We start from the raw sequence: 12,144 nt of genomic DNA, 5'->3' as shown, positions 1-12,144 counted from the left end.
AGAATATTATCTTTTTTTTTAATGTGAGAGAGCACCATTGGTTCATTTAGCCAAATAACCATAATGTGGCTCATACCTCAAAACAACTCACTCACAAAACATTATTAACTGTGTGAAACAAAAATGACTGAATATCCTCTTCTCTCTCCAATTTCTCTCTCATCTCCCTCTCTCGCTGCCTCTCTCTTTCCACTATCTCTCTCTCCCCCTCTTTCACTCTTCTCCCTCCTTGTCTCGCTCCTCTTTCACTCTGTGTCCACTATCTCTCCCTCCCTCTCTCTGCATGTGCACATGATTGGTGGTAGTCATAGGCAGCATGTAAACTTAAGTGAGTGTGTTGGAGGGAAGGACCAATGGAGCTGCAGATGTGGGTCTGTCATGTTCACTTCAGCCCTGACCTCAGCTGTACAAGTCTATTGCTCCTGACAGTCACACAGGGCCATTGTGCAAAGCGGGATCTTTCATTTAGAGGAAAAGAATAAAGAAATGGAGTTATGCAGTTGAATGTGTCAGCCACATGAAGATGGCGGAGATTTATTCTTGTAATTACACAGTTAGTGTTGTTTTTCTTTGAGGGAAAGCAGAGGAGATAATAGAAGAGGACAGCACAGGGGAGGAGAGAGCTGAGTGCAAAGAGCACTAGTGTCCAGAGCCAGAGGAGACCCAGGAGCACGAGGAGCAACCCAACCGAAGCACGCCGCTGGAGGAGGACGAGAGGAGGCAATTTTAAATGGACTCTTGACAAGACCACAAGGTAAGGAATAGGCTTCTCCAGATGTTGACTTGAGCTTTAGAAAATAAAAACACAGCAGAGAAGAAATGCTTTTGTCTTCTTTGATTCAGCCTCTTTTGAGGTCACTCAGGAACAATGCAGAGCAAAAAAAGGCCACTGTCACTGCACATTACTGTCACAGTCAAAACACAAGCAGGGCAAATACGCTTTAATGATGAGCGCCTGACTCCTCTGTCTGTTCCAGTCAGCCAGAGCCCATTAGAAAGGGTGGGTTTCAAAAAGAAGGCAAATCTAACTGTGTTTCTGTACATCTTGTATTAGAGGAGTAATGTCTTAAGAGCACAGCTCCAGACAGCGTCAGCAGCAGCTTGTAAGAAATGGGCTTGGGGCCAAATGGTTCATACTAATGTCATTACATAACTCTATGAGCAGCTGATTGAGAATTTTGGCAGGTCTTTCCCTAAATGATCTCAGTGTGATACTAATGAACATCTGCGCAACATGTTCTTTTAAACTATAAAGCCAACAAAGTGTGATTAAGTAAGTCATTTATCCTGTACATTCTTAACAGTGTAGCTGTTGAGTCAGTGCCTGCCCTACTGTGGCAAAAACAAATAGTCAACAAAAAGTCTTTGTCAATGCCAATATTTCTATAAAAATAAACAAAAAATATTTTCAAAATTGGTGATAAGAGGTCACCCAAAATAACCTTTATTTGTCCCATTCCAAAGGCAGTGACCAAGGCCTAGAGAAGGGCACTCTTTACCTGCAGCGTCCACCAGCGTAATTCCTCTGAGAATCAGTGCAGCTAGCTTGGCTTTGAGCTCGGCATAATGTGACAAGTTCTATGGACTAATGCACACTGTTAGTGCTGAGGCTTTACCGCAGGTGTTTAATACAAACTAATGAAAAGAAGGACAGACAGGTCTCTGTATGTTTTCTTTTACCTCACATTGTACATCATTTGTCAATAAACATTTGACATTCAAAGTTTATGAAAACAAGCACTAAAGGCTATAACAATGAAAGCTGTTCAAATTCAAACAAAAATATAGCTTTGAGGCATGTCTGAGCACACAGGAGTACATAGCATGTCTAGACAGAAGAGTATAAGAGTGAATGTATTTACTGGTATTTAATTCAAGAGGTGGAGATTATGTAGCTATAAAATATACTGCACATGTACTGTGTGTTTTTGCAGTACTTTGAACACAACACAACTGAAAATGTCTTTGTCCATCTCAAAAGAAAAACACTGAGATTTTTTAATGTTTGATTTTTATATATTAGATAGAGGTTTATAACCTGTAATAGGGACGATCTGTGTAGAGGGTCCTTAAGTGTCTTACAATTGTGCTGGTTAATCTCATTATTTAATACATGATGGCAACAGAAAAGCAACAACTATCAACATGTCCTTTGAATTGTGTGATACAATTAATTATTATTAATGATTGTTTAATGTGTTTCTATGACGTGTAACTTTTGCAGAGAATCAGGTCTTTTGGGTTGTTACCATGAATGCAACAGTAGGAAGTCCAACTATGGAGGAGAAGATGGACATGGCCTTGCTTAGCAACATTCTGGCAGCATACACCTTTGTAGCAGGTAGATTTCACTTTGAAAACATAGGTCTTTATTAGACTGATAAGATGCCTGTGCTCCTGCAGAGCAGCCTGAGAGGACAGCGCTGGTGTTTTTGGGCGGAGTTTGTGCAGGGCTCCTGCTCACTCTTTGTGCCATAGTCTTCCAGATTCACTGCAGAGCGGACTGTCACTATGGCAATAACCCTCCTAAGAAGAGACATAAGTGCAGGCATCCTCGACGCCTCCCCGGCTGTCCACTCCATCAGCACCCTGACAGTAACATGCACAACAGTGTGGTCCCATATGGGACAAGGCCCACAGGGGACAGCGAATCAGGGGACTGGGATGAATCATGTGACGTGTCTGCACAGCGACGCAGGCGCTTTGAAAGGACTTTACTGAATGCTACCATGTTTACATCAGCAGAGGGTAACACTCCTTTGTGATTATTTTATACCTCTACATGGAGGTGTGAGTCCCACCCTGTCATCTTAACTGTCAAATGACATTAAGATCTTTGTGTTTCAGAGCTGGACCGAGCACAGAGACTGGAGGAGCGGGAGCGAGTTCTCAGGGAAATCTGGATGAATGGACAGCCGGACATCAGAACTGTCACTCAGAGCCTCAACAGATATTATTAACATACTCTTTATCTCCAGTAAACACCAGCAACTGTGTCAGTAATCACTGACCATGCTCTTATGCAGGTATAGTTACACTTTAGAGGACTATTTGGTAGCATCGACTCTGGCATATTTTTGTTGCTGAATATGTGGGATAAAAAGGTGTTCCTGGTCAAGCAACTCTCTTTCGTATATTGGCTACTTTTTGAATAATATTTAAGTCAGTAAATTGGAGCCCATTAGAACTGTCTGGTTAATGTTTTGCACATTTACAAACTCCCAAAAATGGAAGTTTCAATATGAATTAAATCATAAAGATTATCACTAATATAGTATAGGAATACTGTATCAACATGCATTGCAAAGAGACAGGTTAACATTTAGGCTGTTTTTATAGATACACTGATAGAACTTGTGCATCTGTGCCCTCTAGTGGCAGCTTGGATATACTGCGTATTGTCAGATTCTATAAAAGTTCCAGCAGAAAGTATTCATCTGTCTGTGCTTGAGTGTACTGATAACACTGTGAGTCTCTGTGAGCAATGAGTTCCTGAGGAGTGCTTGCACAAAATAAATCTTGTTTTCTTACAATTCTCAACACAGTAAGTGTATAGCCTTTGTCTAGATTTGGAGATGAAACCAAATAATAAATTTGTCAAAAAAGTATTTTTCTGCCACACAGAAGACATAAACTGTTTTGTCTTAAAGGAATTGGCCAGGTCCAGAACAAATAGGAACGAACAAACTAAGAAAATGCTATGACACACCCAGTGGAAAGTAGCTATCACTGAAAACAAAACTACAACTTTAACTATAGTGTGTCTTAACTTAACCTAAATGTGTATAGATTACAGGTCCTGTATTAGTATTAAAATTGACTTGTTTGAGCTTTTAACCATGTTATTGTTGCCTCCTCAAAAAATACCTGGAGTTGTGCTTTGTTTCATTCACACATGTTTAAATAACCATTTATTATTAGTTTGTGTACATCTCCAAAGTGCTCTGTTCCATCTTGAGGTTATGAAGTGATAGTTTTTTAGTTAACAGCTATCTTTTATGTTTAGTTCAGTAAAGATTGGTAATTCCGGGACTGAAATAATTCAAATGTTTCTAGTGAAGGGGCATGAAGTTTAAAGACACAGTGAAGCACTTCCTCCGCCATATTACCACATGACATCACAAGGTGGAACAGTATTTTCTGCTTGAGAAAAGAACTCAGCCTAAATATGCAGGATTTGTGGGTTAAACAGGTGTGAATGAAACAAAACACAACTCCAGGTCTGTTTATGATGAGGAAACAACACAACATACTCTACATCAGAAAGTATAAGCCTTTTAATAAAAGCTATAAAACTCACACTAATACCTTCCTTTGCTTACATTAGCTTATTTTTTGTGTGTGAAACATGCACCTTGCTAAAATTATTGGAAAATCTAATTAAGAGCATCCACGTAAAGCTACAACTGAATGCATGAGACCTATGCCATGTGTGTCAGTTTTTTTGGCATCAGCATCTCGGCCATAGACTGTAGGTTACTTGTACTTGTATTTAAAATATATGTATATAGACTTCTTTACATAGTCTATGATCCCGAAACACTTTTCTTACGATTGGTAGTTGCAAAAGTCTGCAGTGCTATCTCTTTAACGGGACGCTGTGACGTTGCGGTGGGGCATAGAGCGGGCTACTGCAGCTGGACCCCTCCCGAACCGCGCCAGGTCCCGGCCCTGTTCTACTGCTCTGCCCGCCACAACACAGGGAGGTCCGGGTGTCCTGTCTCATCCGGCACCATGAGGGACTACTCCACTCCCGCCGATGGAGGAGCCTGCATGTCCTGCTGCCAAGTTTGCGTCTTCGCTGTTACCGCACTCCTCATTGTCGCAGAGAGGACGGCGCGTGAGTCCTACCTGGGACACGCACATATTACGCACGCACGAAGACACACGCACAAACAGTGGAGCAGACTGAGGACATCAAACGGGCACAACAGCAGTAGCATGCTTGTGCGTGATAGAGAGAGGGGGGTTAAACCATTTGTTTTGTCAAATAATTGTTGATATATGTGACAGTGTAAATTCACTTATGGTTTTCTGTAAGTGAAGTTGATTGGCTATTGGCCTACTTTATGACTGAGTCGAAATCTGTTTTATCTTAATGCGGTATATTTCTACACTGCGTTCTGGCGCACTCTAAACTGCAGACTCATGTTAATGATATATGCACTGCAGCAACAGTAAGAGTCTACATTTCCACATATTAGCGCCTTTTTGGAGACTCTCATGGGCGGACCCCATGATGGAGCCTCAGCCCTGTATCCCGCCTGTTTGGCAGCTGTCCTGGTTCAAATTACACGAAGCAAAGGAGAGTTCCAGACTAACAGTGACGGGCTTCCATGATGGGGCAGATGGGGCAAACGTTGTAGAATGATGCAGGAAAGATTTTGTATGGGGTGGTTACAGCAAGGTCATTTGGAATAGAAAGCTGCCAAGCAATGGTATCTCCATATTGCAAAGGTTCATGTATGAATTAAGTCTTATCGTGGAAATAGCTAAGCCTATATAGCCCATTTAGAAAAAAATATTAAAAAGTGTATTATGTTTTTATTATTAATCCTTTAATTTATATTTTTAGATTAAGTTGTATCTGACAGGGACACATTAGTGGGACTAGGCCTATATCATCAGTTTTGTAATTCTTCAAAGATAAGTTTATTTTTGTTTACTGACAGTAAACCTTTTTACATTTGTGTATGTTGGGCTGTGTGTGCTAAAGTTGCAGTATGTATCTGTCACCAGAAAAGTTGCATAGTGCCCCTTCCTCTGTTGTTAATGAAACATTATCTCATCTTACCTTGTTTACCCAGTGATCTACTGCTTTGTTTACTATTTGTGGATTGGTCACAACTACTGCTATGCTCATCTGGCTGGATTGACTGCACTGCTCCTGCTGCCAGGTGATCACACAATACTCACCAACATGATGAAGTTACCTGGCAGTTTTATAGGCCTGTGTTTTCTTTTCTTTTTTTTTTTTATGTATTACAATCCTCTGTTACAATCTGTAGGCTGTGCTCTGTATTGTGCCTATTTATGAAATGCGATGTATGACTAAATCCTCTTCTTCCTTATGGCTTATTTTGAGGATGGGGTCCACAGTGGCTCAGCTATCTTTGGTACCTGTCAGACGGTCGTATTCGCAGGAAATCTCTTACTTGGACACACATACTACACCTTGGTATCTTCAAGAGGTAATAATAAAAAGTATGTTTAATTTATTTATATAAATTACCTTAAACCTGCCTCACAGTGTACCGCTTGTATTCCCTCAGGCTGTGGGAGTGCATGCGTCTTCCGGACATTGATGCTTATGGAGAAATCATGCAGCAGGCGGATGTATCAGCTTTGCGTCTGTTTGAAGCTCTTGTGGTCACCCTACCACAGACGCTGCTGCAGACCTATGTCCTCATCTGCACCGATATTGGCATCAAGTCTCCAAGTAAACTGCTTTGTCATTGAAACAATAAGCATATGGAATAGAAAGCTAAAACCATACTTAGGAACATTCTCTAAGGAAATAGATGGATATAGAATAGATTTATGCTATACTTTAAAAGATTAGAGCCAGAGGAACAACATTCTAAAGGAAACAAGCAGTGGGAGGCCCTTCTCCAGGCCAAATAAGAGTCAGGCTTGTGGAGATGTGAGCTCGTTCAGAGTAAGGACACATGTTTTTCAGTACAATAAACACACACAAAATGAAAAAAAAAAAAGACTAAAACATTACATACTGTGGCTTTAAATGTGCACAATGTAACTTTACTTAGCTACTACCTCCTTTGGCGGCATGGTAGCTGTGTCAACACTGCTTATGCCTCACAGCAAGAAAATCCTGAGTTCAACTTCCAAGCTGCTGGGCCTTTATATGTGGAATTTGTATGTTTCTCAGCGTATTTTGGAGAATTTATTTCAGGCACTCTACTTTCCACAAACAACCAAAAATATGCACAATAGGTAAAAATCCTTCAGCTAGGCCTACTTCAAAATCTGGAGATGGGTTCTCAGTCATGGCACTACACAGCTTACTCTCCTTGACCATAACATCTCCATAGAGACAAGTATGTGGCTGACCTCCAATAGAACAGTTACACAGTCCACATTTTAAGTGGGTGTTTGTGAAGGCTATGTGTCTACTAGTCAAAATATTACATTATTACATAATCACCATAAAGTACTACCGGCAACTTACAGTATGTGGATCTTACTCTACTTAAAAGGTGTATACATAACTGAAGATATTTTCCATTTTTGGGCTGATTTAGTTGTGATTTATATTTGTTCTGAGGTGCACCACAAGTTTTAAATTTAAGTTTTAAACATGCATGTTTCCTGTCCCCCAGCCTCCGTGTGCTTTGCAGTGTGTGTGCTGTCTCTAGCCTGGGCGTTGGTCCTTTATGCCAGAGCGTGTTCTCTGATCAGACCTGGACACCTTCACATGACTCCTGCTGCCATCCTGTGTCGCCTGCTCTGGAGGGTGAGAGAATTAATCATGTTAATGCTTTGTGTTTTCTTATGGAAGATCACTTTTACTGTAACTTGTGTTTTTTCTGTACAGGTCGGAATGCTGGGGTCCCGCTTTGCTGTCCTCATGCTTTTCACACGAATCTTCAAACAGTGGATTTTAGGAGTTATTGGTGAGAAAAATATACAGAAATAAATACCATAAATGTGGTGTATGTACCTTGAATTTGTTTTAAAGATTTGGTTGTGTACATCAGGGGTCCACTGGCTTGGTGCGACTTTTTGGATGGTTTCCCAGCAGACAGACATTATACGATCCACTGCTCGATGGAGAGTGTTCAATGTTGTTTTGGGAGCCATCCATGTCTTCCTTTTCCTCAATGTGAAGTATGGCCAGTCAAGATATCGCATGGCTGGATTCTATTTGGTAAGAAGCACAATACATCTTAGTTCTAAAATATAGAAATGAGCCACTAATTTCAGCTATTGTTACAGGTAATGTTTTTGGAAAATGCCTTCCTTCTTCTGGCTTCTTCTTGGTTGTTTACAATGGTGTCATGGGATACAGTTGGCATACCTGCTGCAATCTTCTGCAGCTTCCTCATTGGTAAAAATCATTTTTTTTATTTTGGCACATACTGTATAATGGTGTTTTGATTCCCATTTCAACATTTTCATGGATTTTTTTTGTTCTTTAGGAGTTATAGCTTTAGTCCTATACTATCGTTTCCTTCACCCAAAGTCCTTCGAGATCTTTCAGAGTATTCGTCACAGAGGAATAGGTGGAGCCTGCATGGAACGTGGCTCTTCACTCACTCTCAATGAGAAAGATCCAGCTTCTTACCACCGACAAGCTACACTCTCTGGTGTGTCCTGAACTTGCAGACTTTTTGTATTTTGTAATAATAAATCTGTTATAACAAGCCGATATGTTATATGTAGGTGGTGGGACCCTGATGGACCTCCCTCATCAATGGGAGGGCTGGAGACATCATCACTGGCTGCTCATTCGCTTGGCCTTAAAAACTGGAGACGTACCCAGGATATGGTCAGCATATGGTGAGGGGGGTCTGGCGGGACTCATGGGTCTCTCGGAAGAAATCCATTCACCGGATCAACATCATGTCCCCCGGGTTTGTTACACTTATGATTCTTCTTAACAGTGTTTATACAAATGAAGTATAAATATATTCTTTTCTGATTTTAAAGGTTTATCCTATTCAGCCCCATGTTCCTGTTGTTCGCCCACCACCCCCACCACAACAAGTGGAGGCACCACAAGTACATTAACATTATAGGTGTATTTTTTTTGGTTAACTTAAATTAGTAATAATCACATTAAATATATATTGTGTTTTGGTATTTTTAGCCTCAAGAAATTGTCCAGCTGCCTAAGCCAGCTCCCAGCACTGTAATAGCCAGACCAGTGAGACAGACTCCTCCGACAACGATCCAGGATATCAGAAAATTTCCAGAGATTATTCCAGTCCAAGAGGCAATTCCAGAAGAGTCTGCAGAAGATGAGTCCAGCGCTGCTCCATCAGAAAGAGGTTTGAACTTAAACAAATCCTCTGTACAAAAGAATATTTACATGTGATTCAGTGTTTATTTGTGATATACATAAATTAAACATAATTTTTATTTTCTAAGGTGAAGATGACTTTCAAAGTGCTGCCTATGGCTCAGTTACGCCTTCCTCTCCTCGTGCTGGGAGCCTGCATCATGGTGACAGTAACGCAGCTCTGACTGAGGCCTCCTCCTCTGTGGCTTCTCTGGACATCAAGACTCCAGGATGGTCCCCAGAACGCCGCTCTCCACTCCTGCTCACTTCTCCAGAGAGAAAGCCAATCTTCCCAGTTGACACCACGCTATACTTCAGTGCAGACGCACAGTCGCCCTCCAGTGGGAGCTATCTGGGCTGGGGATCTGAGCTGTCCCCGATCTCCAGCTACAGGAGTCCATACAGGATTAGGGAGGCGCGTTTTGTTACATCCACCCCACGAGCGGAGCCAAGACCTGGGACGGAAAGCCCTTCTCCAGTTGTAGTCATCCCAGCCACCCCAGGAACCACCCCTGGGGTAACTCCATGTGGGACTCCTGGTACATCGACTCCTGTGGCTTCAACTCCGGGTGCTAGTACCCCTGGCACTCCCATAGTGCCCCTCACACCAGTCATCTCACATGCCCGAAAACAGATTGTTCAGTTCGTGGATAGTCGAGAAAGAATGGTGTAAAAAAAACAAGGTGACAGATAATCGAGCTTAATGTTTTAAGTTAATGAATTTTTATATTTGGCAGTTTGTGATTTTAAAATTATCAGTTTATATTTCAATTAATACTATATCAGTAGCTATTTTAATTTTGCTACAAAAATCTAAGTAAAAAGTATTACACAGGCCTGTATGAAGCTTATAATGCAGAATTTGATTGTATCTTTTGGAATTCATTGATGACAAAATGCAATCAATGTAGATTATTTCATGTAAACAATTCAAACAAAGCTGTAAAGACCTGCTTTAAAATACAAGCATTTTATTTAAAGTTGAAGTTGACAACCTGAAAGTTACAGTCTATGGGATTATCAAAGAGATTTCTCTGAAGAGATCTTAGTATTATTTTAGTGTAATGAGCATTAATGTAAATGGAACATAAAAACTGAAAGCATGCTTGCATAATACTTTGGTGAAAAGCCACACTTTGAAAACATGCTCATCAGATAGGTTTTATCTAACCACTTATCCAGTCACAGATTAGCGTTTACATATATGAACTCATCTTTACACTGATGGTATGTTACAGTTATCAAATCTCTCCTCACACTGCACTTTATAATTTTATTTAATTTTTTTCGTAGAACTATGGTACATGCCATACAGAAAGAGAATATAGACATTATTACTAGAAATAATTAAGAAAATATACATTACTGTTATAGCTAAATATTTATATACATGCTTAAAGTTTATAATAAATAAGTGTATACATACATACAAATAAACACAAAGTGTAAAAGGTATAGAAATGACCCTTTTCTATGTATTTTTGTTTTGGATGGTAGTTTTATTCACAAAATGTACTGTATACAGCAAAGGGACTGCAAATGTAAAATATTTACAATACTGTCAAAATGATCTTCCTTGAATGTTTGTTTTTCTATGATTGATATTGTTTTTGTATGGCCTTATTGTCATTGTGTGTTGTTGCCATCATACTCACAAAATCAAAGGAGATACATGTTTTACTGGTGCTGCCTCATAAATGTGCACTGTGATTGCTGATAGTCACTGCATGCTGCAATTGGAGTTACTGCCAGATTCACATGATCTCTACCCCACACACGCAACACATTCTAAAACGTAATATGCAGCTTAATGTAGCTTCCAAAAGTAAAAGTTGTGGCTCTGTTTCCGCATATTGTCCTGTGACTTCAACAACTTTCATTTTATTTTAAATATGATTATTATACACTCATTTATATTGGCATTCAGTCTTGATAACTGGTTTAGGGTTAGACAGTCTGATGTGTCCAGTGTGAAATATGGCACATTGTCTGCAAATTTACTATGGACTCTTCTTTAACCACTTGACTCAATTCAATTTTTGGATCTACTGGTTCACTAACTGTGCTATAATGAATCAATAAACAGATCTTTTGAAAAACAAAGTAATTTTTTTTTATTTCTAATGTACATACACTGCAGTCAAGCTGCATGCTACACATACACTTTCGCATTCAATTTATCAGCTAGTTAAGAAAAAGACTATCTGTCTCATAATTTGTCTTGCTGAAACCACAGTATTATTGCTAACTCATTAAAATTAGACCAATAAAGGGAACAGAAAATTCATTGTCACTAAAGATTTTCTCAGTGGCTGTCTCAAAAGTAATATTTCTCCTTTTACTTCAGTGTCACATGATCACCATTTTTAGCTATGGGCTATGTAATTGTTTACAAGAGCATTGAATTAAATGGTCCTTTATTATTCAAAATTGACTCTTATGAGCTTTAATCAATGTTAGAATGTTACCTCTTCAAAAACATACTCAAAATTGTGTTTTGTTTGAGTAATTCTTTATTATTAGTCTATCTACATCTCAGAAGTTCATTATGTTCTGTTCCACTTTGTGATGTCATTAAGTGGTAGTTTTCAAGTTAATAGCTACCTTTTACCCTTTGTTCATTAGAGATTGGCAGTTCAAGGGCTGAAATTATCCAAATGATTCAAGTGAAGGTGTGTGGAGTTTAAAACACAGTGGAGCACTTCCTGTAATACCCCAAGACATCACAAGGTGGAACAGAGTCTTCAGTTTGAGAGAAGATCGTGGCCTAAAACTACAGGTATGTTTTTGATGAGGAAGCAACATTATAAAATAGATCAGAAAATAGCAATAACAGCAAGACTGATGAACCCATTAGAAGCATGACTTGGCATATTTCAGTAAAGACCGTGGTTAATATGGGTAAATACCAGACTGTGGTAAATATTCATTGGCGCCCCTTGTGTCCGCTAACCAAAGTGCAGCCTTTCAAACAAATTCGCCTTGACGCCTCTTTACTAAATAAACAAAAAAAACAAAAAAACAGAAAATATATATATATATTCATATCATCATCATATCATAAAAATGCAATTAATCAACAATAAAAAAAACTAAATCAATAAAGAAAAATTTAAAGAAAA

General features: G+C 39.5%; 2 protein-coding genes across 2 annotated transcripts; both read left to right on the top strand.

The window, feature by feature from the left end:
* The first annotated feature begins 601 nt into the window (after positions 1 to 601).
* On the top strand, positions 602 to 2,981 carry LOC110173100 (protein eva-1 homolog A-like). Its single transcript, XM_055154454.1, has 4 exons — positions 602 to 754; positions 2,225 to 2,341; positions 2,404 to 2,748; positions 2,848 to 2,981. Exons 2-4 carry the CDS (start codon positions 2,251 to 2,253, stop codon positions 2,958 to 2,960), a joined length of 549 nt encoding a protein of 182 aa, XP_055010429.1. The 5' UTR covers positions 602 to 754; positions 2,225 to 2,250; the 3' UTR covers positions 2,961 to 2,981.
* Positions 2,949 to 11,102, top strand: LOC110172820 (XK-related protein 5-like). The gene is made up of 14 exons (XM_020938755.2): positions 2,949 to 3,026; positions 4,623 to 4,840; positions 5,808 to 5,897; positions 6,086 to 6,191; positions 6,273 to 6,439; positions 7,341 to 7,474; positions 7,556 to 7,634; positions 7,719 to 7,888; positions 7,957 to 8,068; positions 8,160 to 8,327; positions 8,404 to 8,594; positions 8,671 to 8,742; positions 8,831 to 9,011; positions 9,112 to 11,102. Exons 1-14 carry the CDS (start codon positions 3,013 to 3,015, stop codon positions 9,693 to 9,695), a joined length of 2,286 nt encoding a protein of 761 aa, XP_020794414.2. The 5' UTR covers positions 2,949 to 3,012; the 3' UTR covers positions 9,696 to 11,102.
* The last annotated feature ends 1,042 nt before the right edge of the window (positions 11,103 to 12,144 follow it).

Source organism: Boleophthalmus pectinirostris, unplaced genomic scaffold, assembly GCF_026225935.1.
Source record: "Boleophthalmus pectinirostris isolate CB_2022bp ecotype Guang Dong unplaced genomic scaffold, ASM2622593v1 HiC_scaffold_19, whole genome shotgun sequence".
NCBI lineage: Eukaryota > Metazoa > Chordata > Actinopteri > Gobiiformes > Gobiidae > Boleophthalmus > Boleophthalmus pectinirostris.
This window is presented reverse-complemented; position numbering and strand designations above follow the sequence as displayed.